Source organism: Oratosquilla oratoria, chromosome 12 (assembly GCF_046742065.1).
Source record: "Oratosquilla oratoria isolate Oo_2021 chromosome 12, ASM4674206v1, whole genome shotgun sequence".
NCBI classification, from domain to species: Eukaryota; Metazoa; Arthropoda; class Malacostraca; order Stomatopoda; family Squillidae; genus Oratosquilla; species Oratosquilla oratoria.
The window spans coordinates 6,524,422-6,551,830 of NC_134788.1; the positions used below are offsets into that span (position 1 = coordinate 6,524,422).

The following is a 27,409-nucleotide window of genomic DNA, read 5'->3' on the forward strand; positions in this document are numbered from 1 at the left end:
TCCACCCCTATCTCCTGCCTTCTCCCTTCCCTGTTCAATTAACCCATTCAACTCCGATGACAAGATGTCTTGTCATTTGGTCAAATAAAACAAAAAATCATAAAACACCAAAATGTTTGATCAAACACCAGAAAAATATGACGTCAATCCTCGCTTCGCTCGCAGCGAAGCGAGGATTGACGTCATATTTTTCTGGTGTTTGATCAAACATTTTGGTGTTTTATGATTTTTTGTTTTATTTGACCAAATGACAAGACATCTTGTCATCGGAGTTGAATGGGTTAACATTCCCTTCTTGCTCACAGCTCCTTTCACCTTATCCATCCATCTCATTTTTAGTTGTCCCCTCAATCAACTTCATCCACCTCTTGCTAATCTTTCTTCACTCATTCTTTCCATATGCCCCAAAACATCACAAAACTCTTTCATCAGCCAAATCTGCCACCTCCTTTTCTACCACTGCTTTCCTCCTCATTTCTCACTCTATCCAATTTTGTAACCCCTACCATATTTCAGTCACTTCACCTTTAACCACTTTCATACGGTGCCGCATACGTAGGTGGCATGAGGAGCAAGTGGATATGCGGGGCTGCCATATCGGCGTCTTGATTATATTTATTGTAGTTGCCCCTGCATAATGACATACTCTCTAAACAGTCTTCATCACATTTTCTATGGTTATCAAAATTCACGGGTGAAAGAGAGAACGATCGATATAAGCGGTGACTATATTTTATGATGCGAGTATTATTACGACACATAGTACGTCTGGCAGATAATGCTGTCCGCGAGATTTTGGCCCGGAGTGAAGAGGTTAAACTTCTCCTTTCTACTTCTCTTAAATTCAAAGTCCCCACCCCATACAGCATTGAAGGCACAATTAACCTTTTGTATAATCTCACCGCCTCCATTCCCAGATTTCTCAGTTCCAAGACATTTACTTGCTTCCCTCTAATTTACTTTCACTCCCATTCCTCCATTTCCTGCCACATGCGACCCCAAACACGTGAAACTATCCACTTCTGCCAGCCTCTCTCCTCTAAGACTTGCTTCCAATTTACTACCATCCTCTCTCCATATACATCTCATCACTTTACTTTTACCCACTTTGACTTTCAATTTTCTCCTATAGCATACCTTAGACCCTCCTCTGACCCTGCCACAAGTATAAATACCTAGAACAACTTTGGTGATATAGCTCCACCTGGAACAAATGCACGAATTTCTAAATGATCTATCCATCTATCTACGGCTTCTTTCCCCTTATAAAGGAGGTAACCAAGTCAAAGGCACATACCCAGTCCTACCCATTCCACTCCAATCCACCACCCTTGTTTCCCTCTTATCTTAGCTCCTCATGGATGAAGGGTTGTCCCTGCCTCCTACCTCCTAACCGGGTTGGAATGCAACACAGCACACCAATTGCAGGGCTGCTTCACTACAGAAACACCCTCCCTCCGTTCCCTCATGCAGAAAATAGAGAAGGGAGATATCTTTTTGGGTTGTGTCACAATATCATCTACACTCAACCATCTTCCACTCACCCCTATCCCACACCCTCGGTCTTCCCTGCTTAATAGACATTCCCCTTTTGGACTGCATCAAAATATCATCCACACACAAGCATCCTCCACTCACCCCTATCCCCTACCTTCTCCCTTCCCTCCTCAACAGACATTCCCCTCTTGCTCAAAGCCCCTTGATGGGAATGATAATAGGAAGTTAGAATATACCCCTAGTTGGAATCAAACATTAAGTTGAAACTAGGTATGCCAAATTGGAGTGTAAGAGCCCCATGAGCATTTCTCCTTTCCTGTATACTACCATTACATACATATACCAAAGGCTTTTTCCCCCTTACATGGGGGGTAGCCAAAAAGAAAAAGGCATAGAAATCACTCCCACCCATTTCATTTCCCATATATTCCACTCCACTCCACCCTCCTCCCTCCCTCCCATCTTGGCATCTCCTGGATGATGGGTCATCCCTGCATCCTGTCCACTGTCCTGGGTCAGAAGCAGTGTCACAAGACACAGCACATCCACAGCAAGGTCGCTTCATAAATTCGGCGACCCCCCTCTCCATCCCCTCATGCAGGAAAGGAGAAGACGGGGAGAAATCCCTTTGGGCTGCGTCAAATTTTTTCTCATACATACTTCCTCACCCCATCCCCCACCCACTCCCCCCATGCATCACAGCCTCATCTATACACAACCATTCTCCATTCACCACTATCTTCTGTCCTCTCCTGTCATTCCTCTCATTTGTAAAGCCCCTTTCACCCCATCCATCCATCTCATCCTAGGACTTCCCCTCATATTCACTCCTTCCACACTTCTTTTACTAATCTTTCTTCACTCACTACCATTACAAAAACAACTTTAATGATAACTTTACAGAGAGCAGACTTCCAAGTCCCATCACTATCCCACTTTGTTGCCTTTTATGACTCGCATGGGATACATGATGACAGAATTCTTTCCTCCCCCTACTACCGTGGGTACAGGAAAAATTAAAAGGTATACCCAAAGGAGTGGTATAGGACAGTTTCAAGGGAACAACATAACAGAGGGACAGTCGTAGTACAAAAGTAGCATCATTCCTCATGAAAAGATTTTACTCTAACAAACAAAATGTATGGCTCTAGTACAAACCAACCCCTAAAGCACTGGCTGCAGGCTACTTTGCAATTAATACTGTACAATAACATGCAGTCAGTAACCCAGTATGGTTGTGCACATTCAAGTTTAACACAGCCAAAAGGGATTTCTCTGTCATCTATTTTCTGAACGAGGGGAGGAAGGAGGGTTGCAGTAAGTGAAACATTCCTGTTGCGGATGTACCATGTCATGCTGTACCGTTTCTAACCCAAATAGTGAGCAGTAGACAGAGTTGACCCTTAATCAATAAGGAGCCAAGATGAGAAGGAAACAAGGATAATGGATGGGAGTGAAATGGGTGAGAGAGAGAGTGTGCCTTGACTGGCTACCTCCCTTATAAGAAGGTAAGCCCTTGTATACATACAGATAGGAAAACACATACACACACACACACACAAAAAACATAGCTACAGAAGAGAACTGAAGAAAAACAGTTTTCCACATAGAGTAGTGGACACTTGGAACAAACTGGATAATGAAATAGTATGCGCAAAAACCATTCATGAGTTTAAAAGTAAACAAGAGACTGCGAGATACAAAGGCGGGACACCACGAGCATAGCTCCCCTTCCCGCAAAATACAACTAGGTAAATACACATGCAAAGACAACAGACATTTATTCTGTCATGAGTAATTATCAAAGTGCCAATACTTACAATTCAGACAGAGATCCCTTATAAGTTCCTCTACAAATGGTAGATATATAGCTCGTTTTTCTAACCGGTCTACAGATCGTATCTTGGCTATTAGTGCTGTCCTGAAGTCTTTCAAGCTTTCACTGGTTGTGAGGCTGTAGCTGTCCAGTGGTGATGGGTCTTCTGCTGCAATTGGGAATGAAAACAGTGTTACTGTACATTTGTAAGTTTATGCTGAAACAAAATAATTTGGTTAAATACCTAGTAAAACACTCAAGTATACAGGAAGTTCTCCACATGTCAAAACAATTGATGCAATAAATTTCAAAGTAATAGTTTTCACTACTAAAAATGTTTATTAAAACAAGAAAAATTACAACACATTCCAGAAATTTCTGATTATAGTGTGGTGTAGCTCTGAGGTCTGTTCCACAAATAAATGTGAAAACATGGAATTGTCAGATAGGGCATTTATGCCTGACAGCAAACCAACAATTCAAAGAATTAAATTATAATACATTAAGGCATCAATCTAATTAATAGTAATACTGGCACATATATACATATACCAAAGACATTTTCCCCCTTACAAGGGAAGTAGCCAAAAAAAAACAAAGGCATTGAATCCACTCCCACCCATTCCATTCCCACATACTCCACTCCCTCCCTCCCTCTTGGCTCCTTCTGGATGACAGGTCATCCCTACATCTTGCCCACTGCCCTGGGTCAGAAGCAATGCAACAAGACACAGCACATCCACAAGGCTGCTTCATTAACCCATTAAACTCCGATGACAAGATGTCTTGTCATTTGGTCAAATAAAACAAAAAATTATAAAACACCAAAATGTTTGATCCAACACCAGAAAAATATGACACGTCATATTTTTCTGGTGTTGGATCAAACATTTTGGTGTTTTATAATTTTTTGTTTTATTTGACCAAATGACAAGACATCTTGTCATCGGAGTTTAATGGGTTAAATTAGTGACCCCAACTCTCCATCTCCTCATGCAGAAATGGAGAAGATGGAGAAATCCCTTTTGGCTGCGTCAATTTATTTTTCATACGTACTCCCTCACCCCCATCCTTTCGTGCATCACAGCATCATCCATACACAACCATTCTCCATTCACACCTATCTTCTGTCTTCTCCCATCCTTCTTCAACAGACATTCCCCTTTCCCAAAGCCCCTTTTACCCCATCCATCCATTTCATCCTTGGTTGCACCCAAATATTCACTCCTACCTGTCTTCCACACCTCTTTTACTAATCTTTCTTCACTTGTTCTTTCCATGGTGTTCAAACCATCCCAATACTCTTTCATCAACCCTATTTCCCAACTCCCTTTCCACCCCTGTTCTCCTCACCTCCTCATTTCTCACTCTATCCAGTCAAGTAACCCGTATCATACTTCTCTGGCACATCATCTCAAACACATTCAAACTCCTCTCTTATGTTCCATGTTTCTGCCCCATACAGTGCTGTTGGCACAATCACTCCTTCGTATAATCTCCTCTTAGCCTCCACTCCTGAATGTCTATTTCTCATTACACTTTTTAATCAACCAAGGCATTTACTCGCTTCTCTCAATCTACAATCTACCTCCACCTCCACTCCTCCCTTTCCTGCCACATTTGCACCCAAGCATCTAAAACTACCCACTTCCTCCAGTTTCTCTCCCTTAATACTCATTTCCAATTTGCTGCCATATTCTCCCCTCGTAAATCTCATCACCTTACTTTTACCCACATTTATCTTCAACTTCCTTCTTTCACACACCTTCCCAGACTGTTACTAACTTCCTCAATCCTGCTACAAGTGCATTATCATCAGCAAACAGCAACTGGCTTACCTCCAACTTTTCTCCATTTTCTTTAACCATTTCCAATCCCTGACCCATTACCCTTGCATTTACCTCTCGCACCACCCCATCTATGTATAAATTGAACAGCCAAGGCAGCAAATACTGATAATCACTCAAAATATTACATGGCAGCATGAACATGTCAATAAATCAATCAAACTTCATTAAACTGTACTATCACCATTGAAAATTGTTTATACATTATGGCATTTAATCGTTTTTCATATGCTTGATAGTATACTAATGATTTAAACAATTAACAGGTAATATATGAAGGAATCTCTCTATTCCTGGCAACCACTCTAAATACATCACTCACAGCATTTTTTTTTTATTCAAATGTGTCAACAAACTTCATTTAATTAACACCACTCCAGTCTACACATGGTATTTACAGGCAAAACATTTAGGCATAACTTAATTACTGGTAATACTAGTAAATAGTATGTTAAAGGGTCCTTTCTTCCTTGTGGGGAGGGTAGTCGAGTTAAAGCATATGCCCATAATTCACTAATCCTTACCTATCCAAAAATTAATTTCCTGTCCTTATCATCCACAAGGACTTAAGATAGTCATCCCTGTCCTCTACCTGTTGTTTTGGTCAGGGGTAATACAGCAAGAAACTGCACCTCCATAGTAGGGCCTGACTGTTGGATTTTTGTGTTCTAGTTATCTTGGGGGGTGGAATGAGCAAGTAGGGTCACACAGTAATCCTTTCACCCATTCAACTCCGATGACAAGATTCTTGTCATTTGGTCAAATAAAACAAAAAATCATAAAACACCAAAATGTTTGATCAAACACCAGAAAAATATGACGTCATATTTTTCTGGTGTTTGATCAAACATTTTGGTGTTTTATGATTTTTTGTTTTATTTGACCAAATGACAAGAATCTTGTCATTGGAGTTTAATGGGTTAATATAACGGATGATAGGGAGATGTGTCTGTCATTGTATCCAAAGATCCATTATATCTGATGGAAATACTGGACAGTTACATTATATCCTGAAGTTTGTCTGGTATTTGAAATTTGTAGGATTAGAAATTATAGACAACCCTTGACATAACAGACGATATGGGGATAGGGGTCTGTCATTATATCGGAAGACCTGTTATAACTGAGGATCCATTGCTATAATGGATGAAAATCCGTTATAGCAAGGGTCTGTCCAGTCAGATTTTTTGTCCGTTCTATCCGATATCTGGTATATCGAGGGTTTACTGTATTTCAAAGGGGAGGCTGCCATTTGTTTTGTCTCAGCCCCTGTTCTAGTTTGTCTAGGTGTATTTTAGTGTTTTTGGTAGCTCTTCTGTAGTTGCAGTACCGAGCTATTTTCCTAAGTGCATGACGGAGTGGAGAGATGTGATTGAGTATGTGGACAAGGGTGAAATTGGGGTGGATAACACACAATTTTTTGAGTGAACTGGGTCACAAGACACAGCACATCCACAGCAAGGCCACTTCATTAAATTGGTGACCCATCCCCTCATGCAGAAAAAGCGAAGACAAGGGCTGCTTCAAATTATTTTTTCACACATACTACCTCACCCCTCTCACCCACCCACTCCCCCCCTCCATGCATCACGGCATCTTCCATTTTCACCCCTATCTTCTGTCTTCTCCTGTCCTTCCTCAACAGATATTCCCCTCCTTTCCAATGCTCATTTTACCCCATCCATCCATCTCATCCTTGGTCGCACCCTCATGTTCACTCCTTCCACACCTCTTTTATTAATCTTTCTTCACTCATTCTTTTCATGTGCAAAAACCATCCCAATACTCTTTCATCAACCCTATCTCCCTACTTCCTTTCCACCCCCATTCTCCTCCTTACCTCGTTTCTCACTCAATTCAGCCTAGTAACCCCTATCATACTTCTCAGGCACATCATCTCAAACACATTTAAACTCCTCTCCATGTTCCATGTTTCTGCCCCATATAGTGCTGTTGGCACAATCACTCTTTCATATAACCTCCTCTTACCATCCATTCCCAAATGTCTACTTCTCTCCATCCACATTCTACCTCCACTCCTCCCTTCCTGCCACATTTGCACACAAGTATCTAAAACTATCCACTTCCTCCAGTCTCTCTCCCTTACTACTCACTTCCAGTCTGGTGCCACTTTCCCCCCTAGTACATATATACAGTATATGCATTATATAAAGGGATTTTTCCATTTCTGCATGAGGGGAGGGGTCACTGATTTAATGAAGCAACCTTGTTGTGGATGTGCTGTGTCTTGCGACACTATTTCTGACCCTGGGCAATGAGCAAGATGTAGGGATGACCCATCATCCAGTAGGAGCCAAGAGGGAGGGAGGGGGGTGGATGGGAGTGGAGTATGTGGGGATGGAATGGGTGTAAGCAGATTTTATGTCTGTTTTTTGGCTACCTCCTTTGTTAGGAGGAAAAGACTTTTGTATATGTATATGCATGTATGTATATACATATATATATATATATATACACACACACACAAAAGATTTATTTTGTTCTACTTCCAGGAGTGATTCAACTGTGCTTTGTTCTGCAATGTCCTTATTTAGTTGAAGTAGCTACTTTTGTTCTGTTCTATTCAGTTTGCATTTTATTTATCTATTTTTTTTTCTTTTTTTATGTGGATGGCTCTCAGGTGTATGGCTGGGACTATTTTTTCTTTGTTGCCTCTATCTATGTTTCTTGCTTGCTTTCAGAATTGTGTTTGTGATATCTCTTGTTGATTTGTCTATGGATATACTCAGTTGCTGATATAATGAAAACATGGTTTTTTCTGTTCAGAGTAAAGATATGGAGAAAAAGGTTGTGTATAGATGAAGTGATAAGAGCTGGCTCTTTGTATTCTGTAAATTTTTGGAGTAGACAAGAATGGGGAAAGGGAATTGCAATATTACCAAATAGTGAACAGTAAATCAGCTCCGATTGTTTGGCCATCAGGGCCTCCTGTAGAGATAGGGAGAGTGCATGGGCAAGTGTGTGTGTGTGTATTTACCTACAGTAGTTGTATTTTACGGGAAGAGAGCTATGCTCGTAGCGACCTGTCTTTGTATCTCTTGGCATCTACTTCGTTCTTAAATTCTTGTGTGGTTTTGTGTGCGTGTGTGTGTGTGTGTGTGATGTGTGTCTCTCTCTCTCTCTCTCAAGGGGATGCAAGATCAAACATGAGGAGTCCAGCAACAGAGAGCATACCCATCACTTTTACTGGTTCTGTGATTTGTATGGACCATGAAAGGTGCAAGCCTACTGTGTGTGTGTGCGTGTTTCACCACGGTCTTTAGATCACGTGTTAGACTTCTGATTGACAGCTATTTCCCTCCCAGAAGAGAGCTCAGAGCTCATATATGACCAATCCATGGGTAATGCTGTGACCTTACACACACACACACCCAACTCCTCGCCCATGAGAGTTGGAGTAACAACCTGCAGTGCAGCGATACTGAAATTATTTCAGCCCTGGGTGGGATTCGAACCTGGACCTCTGTCAGCTGGGAACTACCAGCTGTGCCATGAGTGTGCATCTGTGTGTGTGTGTGTGTGTGTATATATATCAGAGCTTAACTTCAAACCAGTAACAGTAGCAGGATGCCCCCCTGTTTCTGGATATTTCATATGTGGCCAAGGGAAGAAAACACCCTTTGGTATCCATCTTGTGATGTATTCAATTGTTCCAACTGTTTACCTAGTTGTATCTTACGGGAAGTGGAGTTACATTCTTTTCCTTGTTTTGATATCTGCATCTTCCTTTTTATTGTTTCAGCCTGAAGCATGGTAACTTACTCTTGGGTATGTTGCACACCTCAAATGCTTATAAATAATAACGTCACGTTTGTCATGGGTTCATATATTAGTCAAGCATATGAAAGCCAAGCCAGGGCCTATACAGACAAGGTTGATGTTGGTTTGGTTCCTTGCCTAGGTGGTCAGCTCCGGTCTGCAGTGCCAACCACTAAACCTCATAGGTAATGGCAAACATAATGACCATTCTTAAGAATTGATTAAACTTCTATTCAAAATAAAAACTTGTCTCCAAGTTGCTTGGAACAAGTGACAAAGAAGGCCTTATAGAAAAGATAAACAACCTCAACATGGAAGACAATGAACCAGTTATTGAGAAACTCGAGTATTGAAACTTCTGAGACATGTACTATACGAGCAATTCCAAACTGTGCAAAGCATGGGCCCAATGTCAGGTTAACCCATTCAACTCCGATGACAAGATGTCTTGTCATTTGGTCAAATAAAACAAAAAATCACAATAAAACAACAAAATGTTTGATGATCAAACAGCACCAGAAAAATAAGACGTCGTCAGTCCTCCTCGAAGAGGAGGACTGACGACGTCATATTTTTCTGGTGCTGTTTGATCATCAAACATTTTGTTGTTTTATTATGATTTTTTGTTTTATTTGACCAAATGACAAGACATCTTGCCATCGGAGTTTAATGGGTTAAGAGTATAATGCCAAGTTTTAACTTGTATTTTAACCAAAAGAGATAAGCAGGAGAGTATGTTGTGGCTTGATAATCAGTAGAAATAGTATGATGGGCAGTTGGGCCATCTGGAATAGCGACAATTCGTTCACCAAAGATCCTGAACACAAGGTCATAGTGGACTGAGAGGCTGGTGCCACGGAGATAGAGGTCAAGGAGTTGCTCAATCAATCAATCAATCAATCAATCTGCCGTCCTAGGTCTCCCATGCTCAATCAATATACAAAGTTCTTCTGTATATTACAAATGGGTAAATACATGCAGCCATAATTACTTCAAACACATACATTCCAACATGAGCAGATCAACATCCTCACAGATCGCAACAGAACACGATTACACTTGCAAAAAATAAAAGATAAAAACAAAATAAAAGAAATATATATATATATAAATAAATACAAAATTAAAAAGGGTTTTTCCCCCTTATAAGGGAGGTAGCCTTAAAAAAAAAAAAAAAAAAAAAAAAAAAGGGGGTGTAAAATAAAACAAAATATATACACACATCAAAAAAGGCAATTTCACCCTTAAAATGAGGGTAGTGGTATCATACTTATACACCTATCACACTCCACTCAAACGACACACTCACTGTCCATCCCATCTTAGCTCCACATCGATGACGCATCATCTGTCCCACCCACTGCTCACATCAGCCACAATGCAGCAAGACATAACACCAAAACAGTTGGGCTTAATGGTCAAACCTGGTGTATCCCCACCACTAATTTACATGGTGACCAATAACATTAACCCCTTCTTAGCCAAAAAGAAAAAGGCATAGAAATCACTCCCACCCATTTCATTTCCCATATATTCCACTCCCCTCCACCCTCCTCCCTCCCTCCTATCTTGGCACCTCCTGAGATGGATGGATGGGGTGAAAGGGGCTTTACAAAAGAGAGGAATGTCTGTAGAGGAAGGATGGGAGCAGATAGAAGATAGGGGTGAATGGAGAAGGATTGTGTATAGATGAGGCTGTGATGCATATGGGGGAGTGGGTGGGGGATGGGGGGTGAGGAAGTATGTATGAGAAAAAATTTGACGCAGCCCGAAGGGATTTCTCCCCATCTTCTCCTTTCCTGGATGAGGGGACAGAGAGGGGGGGGGGGTTTGCCTTTTTATCCACTCAAGAAATTACAGGGCTGCATCACTACCTCGTCCATTCACCACCACTCTGCTTTGCCCTCTCTTTACTCAACACCTTATCTTATTCTCATTTGTTTGTTCTTCTACCATTCATTATATTTGTTTTTCCCTTTCCTTTTTCGTCATTCATCAGTTTTCCAACATCTTTGTTTAATTGCTAAAGTTATTCTTTTTCTTGTTCAGTTGGATTTTTTTCGTGTGAACTTTGGGGTTGTGAAAACTCGATGGCCAAGCAGGTTAGGGCGTTGTTACTTGCAGCGAAGGTCAAGGGGTTGGCAGTTCAAATCCTGCCACCGGTGAAATTGAACCAGGGGCATGGTTCATTAACCCATTCAACTCCGATGACAAGATGTCTTGTCATTTGGTCAAATAAAACAAAAAATCATAATAAAACAACAAAATGTTTGATGATCAAACAGCACCAGAAAAATATGACGTCGTCAGTCCTCCTCTTCGAGGAGGAGGACTGACGACGTCATATTTTTCTGGTGCTGTTTGATCATCAAACATTTTGTTGTTTTATTATGATTTTTTGTTTTATTTGACCAAATGACAAGACATCTTGTCATCGGAGTTGAATGGGTTAAATTCCAGGCTACAAAGTCCTCTGTAAGGGGTACCATCCTACCCTTACGATGGGAGGAGTTTGTGACTTTAACCATATCAGTATCATACCACTTTGGGGTTGCAGTCTATTAGAACACATCTTTCACTGGTTTTCCAAGTGGTTCCTATTATCTTATTTACAGCTGGTTCCTGTTAATCTTGTTTACAGAACACAGATCAGATCCTGTCCATGTCAAAGGTCCAAGTTGTTCTATATATCCTGTGTAATTTAGTTAATTTGCTTTTTGTGGTAATGAATGTTCTTCTACCTGTAGGTTGTATTTTTCATTCTAGTTCTATTTATTGTAAAGTGGTCTGAAAGGAGGTCATGTATGGTCTACCATGTTCGTATTTACTAGGATGGAGAGCAGTGCCCCCTTTCACCTCATCCATCCACCACATTCTGTCTAAAGTTCATTCTACCTACGTCTACCTTCCACAATCTTCTTGGTCTTTTTCCACTCCTTCCAAGGGTACATATATACATATATATCTACACACACACACAAAATTATATATATACATGTCATGTAAAATAATCTACACACAGACAGCTTTTCCCCTTTATCAAACATTTCTAACATGTTTAACCAAGACTCCAAGCATTCACACATACACCTGACTAGACCTATGCAGAGTGTGCAACTGCACCCATAAAAAAAAGGGAAGAACATCACACTTCTTAAACCTAAAACACCAAATTCCAACATCATACAGACCAGCTACACTGCTCTGCACACGAGACGGAGTTTCTTCATGAGACAGAGGTGGGGTATGTTCTCCTGAAAAAGATAGCAGAGAAAACACTGGCATGGAGGCATTAGGCTTAGCGTAACACGAAATTGAAAGTGTTCAGCCTTGTGGGTACACTGCAGGACCGTCGGACTATCCCCTGGGGGGGGAACACAGCCTCTGTACCTTGGTAAGGTTGTTTGGGTGGTACAAAGTGCATGTGAGTGTTGAGCACACTGGAATGGCTGTGCATATGAATGGGGTCTGTTACCATTGTACTGGCTTGATTGTACCATTTAGGTACTGACACTACTATAACACTGGTATACAGAACCTCTGATTTCCACTGTTGAAGAGAGGGGTTTGGGCTGCCATGAAAGTGTAACTCAACAACAACCTAACACTTCCTGGGGATCAGGTCCTAATTTACTGCATTGTATGCCCAAATGCTACACAATAATTCATCCATGCCTGATCCCTGGTATTCACAGGTTCCATATTCATGAATTCATATATTCAAGTTTTTTTTTTTTTTTTCTCTCCAAAGGTGGGACAGTTCCACATTCCTGGGGTTGCATCTAATATCAATGGGCTCTTTTGCATAATTGGTTTACTTGTGTGCATAGTGAAGGTCATACAAGTTTCCTGAACTAATGCTCTTATTCAAGGCATTTGTCATGTGACGAGGATTACAATCACTTTGCTGGGTAAGTAAATCACTGAAGTAAGGAGATCATTGGCCAAAACTGTGTGCACATTTGTCAGAAGCTTGTCCAGCATTCGTTGAAGGAGAGGACATCTCGCCCACTATGCCTCAGGTCTGCCAGGCCCGAATAGATTTGTCCGTGTACACATGAAGTTACCTCTTGGCAAATGAGAGAGAACCCTAGATTGACAGTATGTAAGCTGAAAGAAAATAACTCTCAGTTGTTTGGACACATGTTCTTACGTTATGTACACCATTGCTTATATGACAACCCGCATTTCGGTTGCCAAGCACAAAAGAAAAACTTCTTATAATCATCTTAAAGAGAAAACTAAAAAAAAATTCCAAGATTATAAAAAAAAATGGGACCATGACTCCTGGGGAGTGTACTATGGTCAGATAAAATGACATAGTAACTGGAGGCAGTTGGGGACACATATACCAGTAACCCCAGTGACCTACATATGCCACAATACACAAAAGTGAATCATCTAGTCATCCTTGTGGGACCTACAGATTAACATTTGAATTACGTAAAGGATTGGCCTGGTAATTGCCCAATTTCAATCCAAATGAAATCCTGTGGCTAATAATCAAATACAGCCTCAGAAACACTGATTGTGTGCATGCATACATGTATGTGTTTAGTGTGTGTACGTGTTTGTGTGTGTGTGTACATATACACACGCACAATCTAAATATCTAAGTGAATCCCTATTTCTACCTACAATAAAACACCTGGATGGAGTACCACTGCAATTTCGAGCTTACTCCCATCCAAGTATTATACTGCCACGGAACTAATGAATTGGTGGTCCTGCCTCGCATCTTAACCCTCAACAGTCCATCTGGAAGTACCGCCCTATGGGCCAGTAATCTTCCTCCACTTCTTCAGGTAAGGATAGTCGAAAACAAACGACTGTTCCCCTCACCCTACTACTACTTTATGCCAGTGAAATACAAGCTGTACCAAACTAACACAAGCAACAGCATTTCTTTTCAGAGATCTATGGAGGACTGGAGAATCATTACCAGCCACCGTAAGGCTGTGTGCTTTCAGTCATAGAAACTTGAGGCAATAATTACACATCTGTCCCATTACTTACCAACTTCTTCTCCCTCTCCTCCGATAAATTCCGAAGCCAGCTGGAGATCAGACTCTTCTTGAATTTTTTGAAGCCTAAGTTTTTCTGCTAGTTTCCCTTCTGCAGTCATGGACTTCTCCCGTTCCTCCATTTCTTTTCTCCTCTTCTCAGCCTCCTCTGCTTCTTTTGCCTGTTGATATGAATTCAGTGAGCATTGACTTGGGTCTTGGTGCCATTTTGTGAGGCTTCCTGCAAGGTCTAAAGTTTACTCCTCTTGTTTACTGAGAAAAATTTGCAGTATATCCTTTAATTTCACAGTTGAACTTTTTACCCTTTAGATTAAATAAGAATGGCACTATCATATTCCTATACAAGTCATAGAAGGCAACTATATGGGGCAGAGTGAGCAGACTGAGGCTCCTATTTCTGTATCTCATGAAAAGCCGAGGCACATTTCGCCACACGTGGGTGAAAGGTTACACATCCTTTTCAACCTTAATACCATTAAACACAGTGAGCTGGCTAAACGATAAAGACATCCTCACCACATTTGCCACTTTCACTCTTTTTTCTTAACATACATACATACATATATATATATATACCAAGGTCTTTTCTCCCTTTCAAGGGAGGTAGCCAAAAAAGGAAAAGGCATAAAATCATTCCCACCCATTCCATCCCTAAATACACTCCACTCCCCTCCACCCTCCCTCTTATCTTAGCACCTCCTGGATGACGGGTCATCCCTGCACCCTGTCCACTGCCCTGGGTCAGAGGCAGTGTTGCAAGTCACAGCACATCCACAGCAAGGTCATTTCATTAAATCGGCAACCGCCCCCTCTCTGTCCCCCCATGCATAACAGGAGAAGACAGGGAGAAATCCCTTCGGGCTGCGTCAAAATTGCATCCTGAGCATATGCTCTTTCGCCTTCGTTCACTCAATCCACAGCATACCCTTTTCCGGTAACAAACAAAAACACTCAATAACTCTGAACAAATAATAAAAACTTGCATTATAAATATTTGGAAGCTTGCTAACTGAGTGGGTTAGGGCATCATTATTTGCGGCGAAGGTCAAGGTGAGTGTGGTTCGAATCCTGCCACCGGCGAAGTTGAACCAAGGGCATGGTTCATTAAATTCCACGCTACAAAGCCCTCTGTGAGGGGCACCATCCTAGCCTCCCGATAGGGGGGAGTGCATGACATTAAACCATATCACATCACATAAATATTAGAACACTACCCAATACATCAACCCCCCCATGGCTACATTCCTCAACTCCAACTACTTACTAATCAACAAACCTCATGATATACGATGCGATATGGTTTAACGTCACAAACTCCCCCTATCAGAAGGCTAGGACGGTGCCCCTTACAGAGGACTTTGTAGCGTGGAATTTAATGAACCACTATGCCCTTGGTTCAACTTTGCTGGTGGCAGGATTTGAACCGCCATCCCCTCAACCTTCGCTGCAAGTAACAACACCCTAACCCACTCACCCAATCTGGCTCAACCACAAACAAGGGGAAACCACACAAAACCTCCCCTCAGAGCACTTCTCAAAAGAGGTGACCAGATCATCTATCTTGTCTTTCTATATACCAAGAGCTTCTCCCTTATAAGGGAGGTAGCAAAATCAAAGGCACACACCCACTCCCATAGACCACCCTCGTTTCCTTCTCATCTTGGCTCCTCAAGGATGTTAACCCATTAAACTTTGATGACAAGATTCTTGTCATTTGGTCAAATAAAACAAAAAATCATAAAACACCAAAATGTTTGATCAAACACCAGAAAAATATGACGTCAGTCCTCGCTTCACGAAGCGAGGACTGACGTCATATTTTTCTGGTGTTTGATCAAACATTTTGGTGTTTTATGATTTTTTGTTTTATTTGACCAAATGACAAGAATCTTGTCATCGGAGTTTAATGGGTTAAGAGGTAACTTGAGAAGGTACAACTCGTATACAAAGGAACATTCATGCATACATACACCAAGGGGCTTTCCCCCCTTTACAAGGGAGGTAGCCAAAGTCAAAAGGCATTTCCACTCCCACCCATTCCACCCTTTCATTTTGGCTTCTCATGGATGACAGGTCATCCCTGCATCTTACACACCTTGGGTTAGAAGCAATACAGCAAGACATAGCACATCCACAGCAAGGCCACTTCATTTAATCAGCAACCCCCTTCTCCGTCCTCTCATGCAGTGACACTGAAGAAGGGGGAAATCCCTCTGGTCTGCATCAAATTATCATTCATACATAACAAGTCCCTAACTGCCGCCCCCTATCCTCTGCCCACTCCCTTCCATGCATTACAGTATCATCTATACACAGCCATTCTCTATTCAACCCTATCTTCTGCCTTCTCCCTTCCTTAACAGACATATCTCTCTTGCTCAATGCCCCTTTTACCAAATCCATCCATCTCATCCTTGGTCATCCCCTCATGTACACTCCATCAACTATTGTCTTCTACATTTCTTTTACTTCTCTTTCTTTACTCATTCTTTCCATGTGTCCAAACCATCCCAATACTCTTTCATTAACCCTATATCCCAACTCTTTTTAACCCTCCACTCTCCTCCTCATTCCTCACTCTATCAAACCTTGTAACCCCTACCATACTTCTCTGACATTTCATCTCAAACACCCTTGGATACAACAACGCCTATGTGGACGTCACAAGGTGTGAGTGAGTATATAAGGATGTCAGTGTCGGCTTCCTAATTATATTTATTTTGTAGCTGTAGCCGAGTGATCACTTTTTCGGTGGTTACAAACATTATGGGAGAAAGAACAAGCATAACAGCTATAACTTTATATGTTATAATACATGTATTGTGATGCATCATTGTATATTAGGCAGCTAATGAGTGGGCGAATATTTGACTCTTATTGAAAAGGTTGAACTCTCCCTCTCTTATGTTCCATGTCTGCCCTACATAGTGCTATTGGCACAATCGCCCCTTCATAAAATATCCTCTTAGCATCCATTCCCAAATCTCTATTCCTCATAACACTTTTTAATCCCAAAGGCACTTACCTGCTTCTCTCAATCTACAATCTACCTCTACTCTCTTTCCCACCACATGTGACCCCAAATACCTGAAGCTATCCACTTCCTCCAGCCTATCTCCTTTAATATTGACTCCCAAACGGCTGCCATCCTATCCCCTTGTACATCTCATCACCTTCGTTTTACCCACATCCTTCAACTTCCTCTTCTTGCAAACCTTCCCAAATTCCATCACTTTCTTAATCCCTCCTCTGATCCTGCCACTAGCACAATGTTGTCAGCAAGCAACAACTGGCTCACCTCCCATTTTTCTTTAACCATCTCCAATCCCATGCCCATTACATCCTACACCACCCCATCCATGTACATATTGAACAACCATGGCAACATGACACATTCCTGTTGGAGCCCTCCCATTACCTCAAACTATTCACTCTCTCCATTTCTAATTTTAACATAGGTTCTATTACTCTCATAAAAACTCATAACTGCCATTAACAGCTTTCCTCTTATCCTACTCATCTACAAAACCTCCCACAGTGCCTTCCTGTCTACTGTCATTAGCATTTTACAAATCCATAAAGGCACAAAAAGCATCCTTACCTTTGCTTAAGCTCTCTTACATATCTTACAAAATATTGATCCATGCAACTCCTACCTGTCCTAAACCAACACTGTTCATCACCAATTACTCCCTCTGTTCCCCTCCTAACCTTCAATCAAAACCCTCCCATAAACCTTCCCAACTACACTCAACAAATTGATCCCTCAAACTACTACAAACACTTGTCCCCTTTTTCCTTGTAAAGCAGAACTATACAGGTACTCCTCCAGCACTCTACCCTCTTTTGGACAAACATTAAACAACCTCACCATCCAGTCCATCACTATACCTTTTCAGACACACTACATGACACCCATCTAACTCAGGCGCCTTGTCTGCTCTCATAATTTTAATAACTGCTTTCACCTAATTTCTTATTTTTCCCCATTTTCCTTATCCATCACTTGTTTTCTTAGGACCTCAAAATGCAAACGCTGTTCCCTCCCTATCCTACTCTACATTTAGCAACTCCCTAAAATACTCGTATAAACATTCATACATATACACCAACAGCTTTATCCCCCTTACAAGGGAGGTAGCCAAACACAAAAGCATAAAATCCACTCCTACCCATTCCATCCCCTACATACTACACTCCCACTTACCCCTTCCCTCTCTTTTATTTTGACTCCTCATGGATGATGGGTCATCCCTGCATCTTGCCCACTGCCCTAGGTCAGAGGCAATGTAACAAGACACAGCACATCCACAGCAAGGCTGCTTCATTAAATCAGTGGATCCCCCGACTCTTCATCCCCTCATGCAGAAATGAAGATGGGGAGAAAACCCTTTGGGCTGTGTAAATTTATTTTTCACACATACTCCCTCACCCCCCCATCCCACACCCACTCTCTTTCATTCATCATAGCATCCTCCATACACAACCATTCTCCACCCCAATCTCCTGTCTTCTCCCTTCCTTCCTCAACAGACATTCCCCTCTTTCCCAATGTCCTTTTTACCCCATCCATCCATCTCATCCTCCGTTGGCCCCTCACATCACTCCTATCTCTGCCTTCCACACCCCTTTTACTTATCTTTCTTCACTCATTCTTTCCATGGCAACATGTGTGACTGAGTGTACTGTGTCCCAACTCCTAACAAAATGGCACACGGGCGGAGGGGGGTTGATACGGTGCCCCACCACAAAAATGCCGAGGGCAAGGCCCTGAAGGTTTCCCCGAAGGCGTTAAGACTTGTAAAACATCAGTTGGACCTTAACCCCTTCCATACGGTGCCGCACACGTAGGCGTCATGAGGAGCAAGTGGATTCGTGACGCTGCCATATCGGCGTCTTGATTATATTTATTGTAGTCGCCCCTGTGTTTTTACATTCTCCCAAATGCGCCCTGAATCCCATTCTCTGTGGTTTTCAAAATTCGCGGGTGAAAGAGAGAACGATCGATGTAAGCGGTGACTATATTTTATGATGCGAGTATTATTACGACACGTCATACGGCTGGCATTAGCTGCTGCCCGCGAGATTTTAGTCCCGTACCGAAGTGGTTAACCCTTCTACAACTACAAAGGAATTGAAGGAAAAACCCTAAGCTTCTCGGTGATGTCTCCATCAGGACAATTCAGGAAAATATTCAGAAGCAGTTAAATTACTTGAAAGTGAAAGCATGTGTGAAGCCCCTCATCATTGCAAAATCAAGGTGCCGCAGTGTCCAATTTGCCAAGGATCATAAAGACTGGGACCTTGTTCAGTGGCATAAAGTCATTTAGACTAATGAAGCGACCTTTTGTATAAGTGAGGGCAGGGGAACGAAGGTGTATTTTACCTAGTTGCATCTTACAGGAAGGGGAGCTATGCTCGTGGTGTCCCGTCTTCGTATCTCACAATGTCTAATTTCCTCTTAAATTCATGTATAGTTTTTGCACACACTTTTGTTTCATCCAGTTTGTTCCAGACATTTACCACTCTGTGAGGAAAGCATTTTTTTTTTTAAGGTCTCTTCAATGACTGTCCTCGAGTTTCTTTTCATGTCCCCTTGTAATTCTCTTATCCCAATTTAGTAAGTCTCTCTATCAAGGACTTCCATGCCTTTCATGATTCTATAGATCATTAGCAAGTCCCCTCTTTCTCTTCTTTGTTCCAGAGTCAGTAATTTCAGTTTTGACAATCTCTCCTCATATGACAGTTTTGAAAGTGTTGGGGCTATCTTTGTAGTTGCTCTCTGGATTCTTTCAATTTTCTTTATATTCTTTTTGGTACTGGGTGACCATAGTGTCACAGCATACTCCAGTCTAGGCCTTATCAGTGTGACTAGTATTTTCTTCACCATTTCTTTGTCCAAGTAGGTAAAAGCCACCTTTATTGATCTTAGCAAGTTGTAGGATTCTCCGACAATTTTGTTTATCTGTTTATCAGGAGACATGTCCTTTGTGCCGATTTTATATTGTCCTGATATTCTTTTTCACTTTTTCCAAATTCCATTATGCTACATTTCTTGATGTTGAAGTCCACTTCCCACTTCTGACTCATTTCCAAACCTTGCTCAGACCTCTCTACACCGATTCACAATCCTTTTCAGTACTCACTTTCCTCAGCAATTTGGATCATCTGCAAAGCAGCTCATGTAACATTCCACATTTTTATCCATGTCATTCACATATGTGGAAGTCTCCTAGTGTCAGCACGTGATCCATGCTTGACGGTGACGAATGTGTAGCACCCGCCCTATCTTATGGTGTGGGGCACCCTTAGCTATGGTAGTTTGGGAACCTTGTAATACTCCCCAAGGGCCAGACTCAACTCTGAGTGCCATATTAACCTTATGCAGGAGAATTTAGGAGTGTTTTGTGAAAACTGGGTGCAAGATCCTTCAGCAGGATAGTGCCCCTTGCCACACCTCAAGGGCGGCACTGCATGTACAATCTCCTCTTGGCATCCATTCCCAAATGTCTATTTCTCATTACACTTTTTTAATCTCCCAAGGCATTTACTCACCTCTCTCAATCTATATTCTACCTCCACTCCTCCCTTTCCCACCACATTCGCACCCAAATATCTAAAACTATCCACTTTCTATAGTCTCTCTCCCTTAATACTCACTTCCAGCCTGCTGCCACTTTCTCCCCTTATACATCTCATCACCTTACATATACACACATTTATCTTCAACTTCCTTCTTTCACACAGCTTCCCAAACTCTGTCACTAACTTCCTCAATCCCTCCTCTGATCATGCTACAAGCTATTACTCCCTCTGTTCCTCTCCTAATCCTCTCAATCAAGAATCTCCCATAAACCTTCCCATCTACACTTAGAAAGCTGATCCCTCTGAAACTACACTCACACTTGTCCCCTTTTCCCTTGTAAAATGGAACTAAACAGGCACTCCTCTGGCACTCTACCCTCTCTTAAACAAACATTGAATAACTTCACCATCACTGTGGCTCCTTTTTTAAAGACATTCTGCATGACACCCATCCAACCCAGGTTCCTTACCCGTTCTCATCTTAACAACTGCCTTCACCTCATAAAATATAGAAAATAGATTCACACCCAGACCACAAAATCTCACTGACCACAAACCTACTCCAACAGCCTCCTACCCTTGGTACCACCACAGAAAAATCCATCTCAAGAGAAGTAAGAATCACACTAGCATGCTCTCATTCAGAACACCATCCTAAGACAATCGCAGCAGAGATTAGGCCTGGCCATGAAAATTGGCAGCACAGATGCAACCATTACACAAAGACACTGCACTCATCTTAACCCATTAAACTCCAATGACAAGATTCTTGTCATTTGGTCAAATAAAACAAAAAATCATAAAACACCAAAATGTTTGATCAAACACCAGAAAAATATTACGTCAGTCCTCGCTTCGCACGAAGCGAGGACTAACGTCATATTTTTCTGGTGTTTGATCAAACATTTTGGTGTTTTATGATTTTTTGTTTTATTTGACCAAATGACAAGAATCTTGTCATCGGAGTTTAATGGGTTAAACTGCCCTACATGAGCTATTCCCAAACATTAATGTTTTTTTTTTTTTTTTTTTTGAGATCTATGGTCCAGTCTGGTGGAGACTTCTGGTTATCTGAAAGCCATGGATCTCCTCCAAGTGAGACCTGGGGCCAGTGGATTGATTGCCTAATCAATTTCCACTCCATGCATTTAGTTCTCTTAACACTTACAATGTCACTCCTTCCCTTAGTTTTTTGCTACTTTCCACCCAACCTGCTATGCTCTCATAAACTTGTCTTTCCTGTTCAATTTTATTTCACTCAATGCTAACACATCCATCTTTTTTCCTACAACATACGATCAATCTCTTCTCTTTTTGCTTTCTTCTATACCACATCCATGCACATTCCATGACCCAATTACTAGAGTTTTGGTTGAAGTAGTCCTCCCAGACCCTCTTATATACATATGTATACCAAAGGCTTTTCCTCCCTTACGAGGGAGGAGGAAAAAAAACAAAAACAAAAAACAAAAACCACTCCCACCCATTCCATCCCCAATACACTCCACTCCCTTCCCTCTTATTTTGGCACCTCCTGGATGACGGGTCATCCCTGCATCTTGTCCACTGCCCTGGGTCAGAAGCAGTGTTGCATGACACAGCACATTCACAGCAAGGCCACTTCATTAAACTGGTGACCCCCCTCTCTGTCCCCCCATGCAGAAAAGGAGAAGACGGGGAAAAATCCTTTCGAGCTGCGTAAATTCATTTTAGACACACTCTCTCACCCCCCATCCCCCACCCACTCCCCATCATGCATCGTCCATACACAACCATTCTCCATTCACCCTTATCTTGTCCTCTCCTGTCCTTCCTCAACAGACATTCCCCTCTTATGCCTTGGCCTTTTGTAAAAGAGGGAACCAATGATGGGTGTCTGTTTCTGTTCTTTTGAGATGGACAATGGAACGACCAACTTTTAAAACCTGTCAATCCCTTTACCTCTATCAGTAGATACAGCCCTAAGGGGCTAAACAGTCTCTTGACTGGCCCCATTATTTGCATTTCTCGCACCCTTTCACACACGGAGAGTTAATTGGTGACTGCTCTTGTCCTACTTCTTAAAGCTTGTAATATAGTAACAGTCCCACATCAAAACAATACAAAAAGCGGTCCAAACTATCTTCCCAGAAAGCTCTAAGGTAGGGCTTGGGGATTGTTGCCACCAGTAGTGGGGAGGTCTGGGTTTTCTTCTTAGGAGACTGTATGAAGGAGTGATTGTGCCAACAGCACTGTATGGGGCAGAAACGTGGAACATAAGAGAAGAAGAGAGAAGGAGTTTGAATGTGTTTGAGATGAGGTGTCTGAGAAGTATGGTGGGGGTTACTAGGCTGGATAGAGTGAGAAATGAGGAGGTGAGGAGGAGAACAGGGGTAAAAAAGGATTTGGGAGATAGGGTTGATGAAAGAATATTAGGATGGTTTGGACACATGGAAAGAATGAGTGAAGAAAGACTAGTAAAAGAGGTATGGAAGGCAGATGTGGAGGGAGTGAACATGAGGGGACGTCCTAGGATGAGGTGGATGGATGGGGTGAAGGGGGCTTTGGGGAAGAGGGGAATGTCTGTTGAGGAAGGAAGGGAGAGGACGGAAGACAGAGGTGAGTGGAGAATGGTTGTATATGGATGATGTTGTGACTGCATGAGGAGGAATGGGCGGGGGGGTGGGGTAGTATGTGTGAGTAAATTTTGACGCAGCCCGAAGGGATTTCTCCCCGTCCTCGCCTTATATGCAAAGGGGGACGGAGAGGGGGGGGGGGTCGCCGATTAAATGAAGCGGCCTTGCTGTGGATGTGCTGTGTCTTGCGACACTGCTTCTGACCCAGGGCGGTGGGCAGGGTGCAGGGATGACCCGTCATCCAGGAGGTGCTCAGATGAGAGGAAGGGTGGGAGGGGTGTGGAGGGTATTTAGGGATGAAATGGGTGGGAGTGTTTTTATGCCTTTCCCTTTTTGGCTACCTCCCTTGGAAGGGGGAAAAAGCCTTGGTATATGTATGTATGTATGTATGAAACTTGAGGTAACTTATTTCATATTAGGAAAATAGCACAGTCCTCTTACTTCATCCCATATAGCTGCCTTCTCCGACATGCATAGGAACACATTGGCTGGGTTCTTTTCTACCTCCCTCCAATGAACGACCAAACAAGGTCTAGGTAGTCATAAAAAAAGATTGAAAAAGAGTTAAACTAACCAACAACTGAATGAGAACCAATACAGTCTCCCAGTTGTCCAAGATGCAACCACCACAAGGAGGACATCACTCCACATTATTTTGTCCTTCACTCCCTCAAGACAATAAAACAAAGCCCTTCAGTACATGACTTATGGGATAAACTGGTGGCCATAGCTTTTTTCCTGAAAGTTGTGGTTCTTAGCCAAAGAGAACTGGTTCAACATATTGATTGATATAAACCACTCAATGAATATGCCGTCACCATACAAAGGCATCAGCTTTTACTGCAGTGAACATTACTAATTACCATTAGAAAGCAAAGAACATATGGTTACAATATAATGTTGCCTATACACAAGGTCAAGGTAGCTATGAATTCTGTTGACAGTTGCCAAAACATGAGCCATGTGCCATACAATGTTCATGGCAACTCAAAGATGATAAGCTTTGCAGGACTTCATTGGTCGACAATGTCTTTTTTAAACCATTAAACTCCGATGACAAGATTCTTGTCATTTGGTCAAATAAAACAAAAAATCATAAAACACCAAAATGTTTGATCAAACATTTTGGTGTTTTATGATTTTTTTGTTTTATTTGACCAAATGACAAGAATCTTGTCATCGGAGTTTAATGGGTTAATACACTAAAATTTTCATGGACTTTATCTATTTATTTTCTTTCTTCAAATACTATACTTACTGACAATACTAAGTCAATCCTGGTTAGTTTTACAACTTCATGTCATGCTTGGAGGTGTATACAGTTGAACCTCTCATCTATGGACACTGCATTAAGAGATACCAGGTGCGATTGACAAAATTTCCTGGTCTGGATACATAATCAATTAGCCACAATGTCTGGTGTGAAAGTAATCCCTGGTGTTGTGAACCGAGTCCATGACTTCGGCAATTGTTCAGTAATTGGCCATGGTGTGAGTGTTATATATATATATATATATATTTGGGGGGGGGGGTGAGAATGATTTGGTGAATTTCACTATTTTTCTGCCCAGTGTCGTCATTATGCCAATGATAAATCTAGCAGTAAAGGAAAGTGTGATCTTGGTATTGGCCAGAAATTTGAGCTCATTAAGAAGTTAGATTTGATATTTCTGTCTCCTGCATTTGTGAAGATGGTGTGAAAAAGCAAACAGTGACATTTGTAAGTCTAAGGACAAACTAAAACAATATGCCATCAAATTTCATACAAGTGCCACAAAGGATAGGAAAGAAGTTTTATGTGCTCGTTAATGAGAGGCCCAACTGTAGTCGAAATACAAACCTATGAACCTTATCTTAACCCATTAAACTCCGATGACAAGATGTCTTGTCATTTGGTCAAATAAAACAAAAAATCATAAAACACCAAAATGTTTGATCAAACAGCACCAGAAAAATATGACGTCAGTCCTCCCTTTGCTCACGAGCGAAGCGAGGACTGACGTCATATTTTTCTGGTGCTGTTTGATCAAACATTTTGGTGTTTTATGATTTTTTGTTTTATTTGACCAAATGACAAGACATCTTGTCATCGGAGTTTAATGGGTTAACCTCTTGAATACAATGACACCTATGTATGCACCACGAGCTGCGAGTGGGGCATACAAGGATGCTAGCGTCGGCTTCCTGATTATATTTATTTTGTAGTAGCCAAGTGACCCCCGTATTCTATAAACAGGCTTGATCACATTTTCTGTGATGTTATTAATTCGTGGTGAAAGAGGACGAGTATAACAGCAGTAACTTCATATTTTGTAATGCGCTATTGCAAGGCATCATCGTAAAACAGGCACGCTAATATTGGACTCGTACTGAAGAGGTTAATTATACACATCCTGTGGATAAAATGCACTCATTACTGTTACAATCAGCATCACCATCAAATACCTCTTTTGCAGCTATAATCTCCGAAAATTTTTTCTTCTTCTTTTTTAAGGGGGCTGGCATATTGTTGTTGCCTGTCTTGTTTTCATCGCCGCCGCCGCCTCCTTCTTCTTCTTCATCATCCCAGTTATCCTAGAACGCAATAAAATACCATGAAACTAGCTACAAAACTGGTTTGTTCAAAACTATTAAAAATACAAAATACTAAACAAATGGACACATTGAAAAGTAAACATATCTTAGAAAATATTTTTTTTTTGTACAAGTACATTAAGTCTGCATAGCAATGCTGATATGAAAGGCCAATCTCACGTTCAATTTAAATTTCATATTTACCTCAAATATTTCTTCCAACTGAAAACAATAAGTGCTCTTTCAAAGACTGGAACCCTGGAGGTCCACAGCACCTAGAAACCATGGTGAATACTGAACTATACTGAAAGTCCCACAGTTGCGTATCTATGGGACTATTTCTACATCACTGGCATTTAAAGGAAGGAGGAAAGTAAAAACTGGTTGTCATCCCTCATCATGTGAGAAGATGGACAAAAGACAAGTTTCTGGGTCTCGCCCAAGGGCCAAGTGTCAGCCTCTCTGTGAACTAATTCCTGTTGGAATTGAGGCTATCAAAGGGTTGTCGATACCCTTGCAGAAAATCTTTATCGGATCACACTCCTAAGGCAGTTATAGATACCTTGCATGACAATGTTCAAGTCACCATCTGGCACTAAAATGATACTAACATAGAACAGGACAGGGCACAGAAACAAACTACCACAATGGCAACCATCACAAAGTGGACAAAGAACACATTACAATGTCCTATCCTAACCATATCCAGTCAAGATCACAATACTTCTTCCTTGAGTAATTTATGGGTCTCCTGTAAAAGATCTGGGGCAATACTTTCACTAACTAAATGGATATTTCTATTAACCCATTCAACTCCGATGACAAGATGTCTTGTCATTTGGTCAAATAAAACAAAAAATCATAATAAAACAACAAAATGTTTGATGATCAAACAGCACCAGAAAAATATGACGTCGTCAGTCCTCCTCTTCGAGGAGGACTGACGACGTCATATTTTTCTGGTGCTGTTTGATCATCAAACATTTTGTTGTTTTATTATGATTTTTTGTTTTATTTGACCAAATGACAAGACATCTTGTCATCGGAGTTGAATGGGTTAAAGTTAAGGGCCACTACCATTTACAATTTGGGTGGGAGTGGTTTTTATGCCTTTGTTTTTTTTAGCTACCTCCCTTATAAGGGGAAAAAAGCCTTTGGTATATGTATGTACCATTTACAATGGCTATGCATAGTATTTACAAAAACCCTCGACTTAATTTCATACATCCACATAAAAACACATTCACACTTACAAGTGTGAATGTGTTTTTATGTAGATGCATTGTGTGGAATTCCTCCACATGCACTCAAACTGACCATCAAACTCTCCTAGACATCAACCCCACAGAAAAATTAATTCCAAGAGAAATAAGAACTACATTAGCACTACCCCATTAGGGTCGAAACCCAGCAAAAGGGCAATGCCAACACAGAACAGGCCTACCCACAGAAACCAACTGCCCCCAATACAACAATCACACAGAAAACACTAAACATATAATCTTACACTTCCCCCTAGTCCTACCCAAACAACACAATATCTCTTAATTGAATGGCTTCATAGTCAATAATCTATTTCATTGTGTCTTTGTCAAAGTAATGAAACAACTTTTTCCTATTCCAGAGCAATACCTATTCTTACACCCATTTCTAATAACTTACATTTTTTTA

The 27,409-nt window shown here is 41.4% G+C and overlaps 1 protein-coding gene across 5 annotated transcripts in view; it reads right to left on the reverse strand.

The window, feature by feature from the left end:
- The window catches only part of eIF3j (eukaryotic translation initiation factor 3 subunit j), a 61,114-nt gene that overhangs the window by 23,333 nt on the left and 10,372 nt on the right, over positions 1-27,409 (reverse strand). Inside the window, exons 3-6 of one of the 5 annotated variants that reach the window (XM_076194192.1) lie at positions 25,610-25,738; positions 13,957-14,125; positions 12,132-12,194; positions 3,318-3,479 (exon numbers count right to left, since the gene is read on the reverse strand). In XM_076194192.1, the coding sequence (XP_076050307.1) occupies positions 3,318-3,479; positions 12,132-12,194; positions 13,957-14,125; positions 25,610-25,738 (523 nt within the window). Of the gene's footprint in view, positions 1-3,317; positions 3,483-12,131; positions 12,195-13,956; positions 14,126-25,609; positions 25,739-27,409 lie in introns of all 5 variants that reach the window. The other 4 variants (XM_076194191.1, XM_076194196.1, XM_076194194.1 and 1 more) reach the window with 4 other exon arrangements.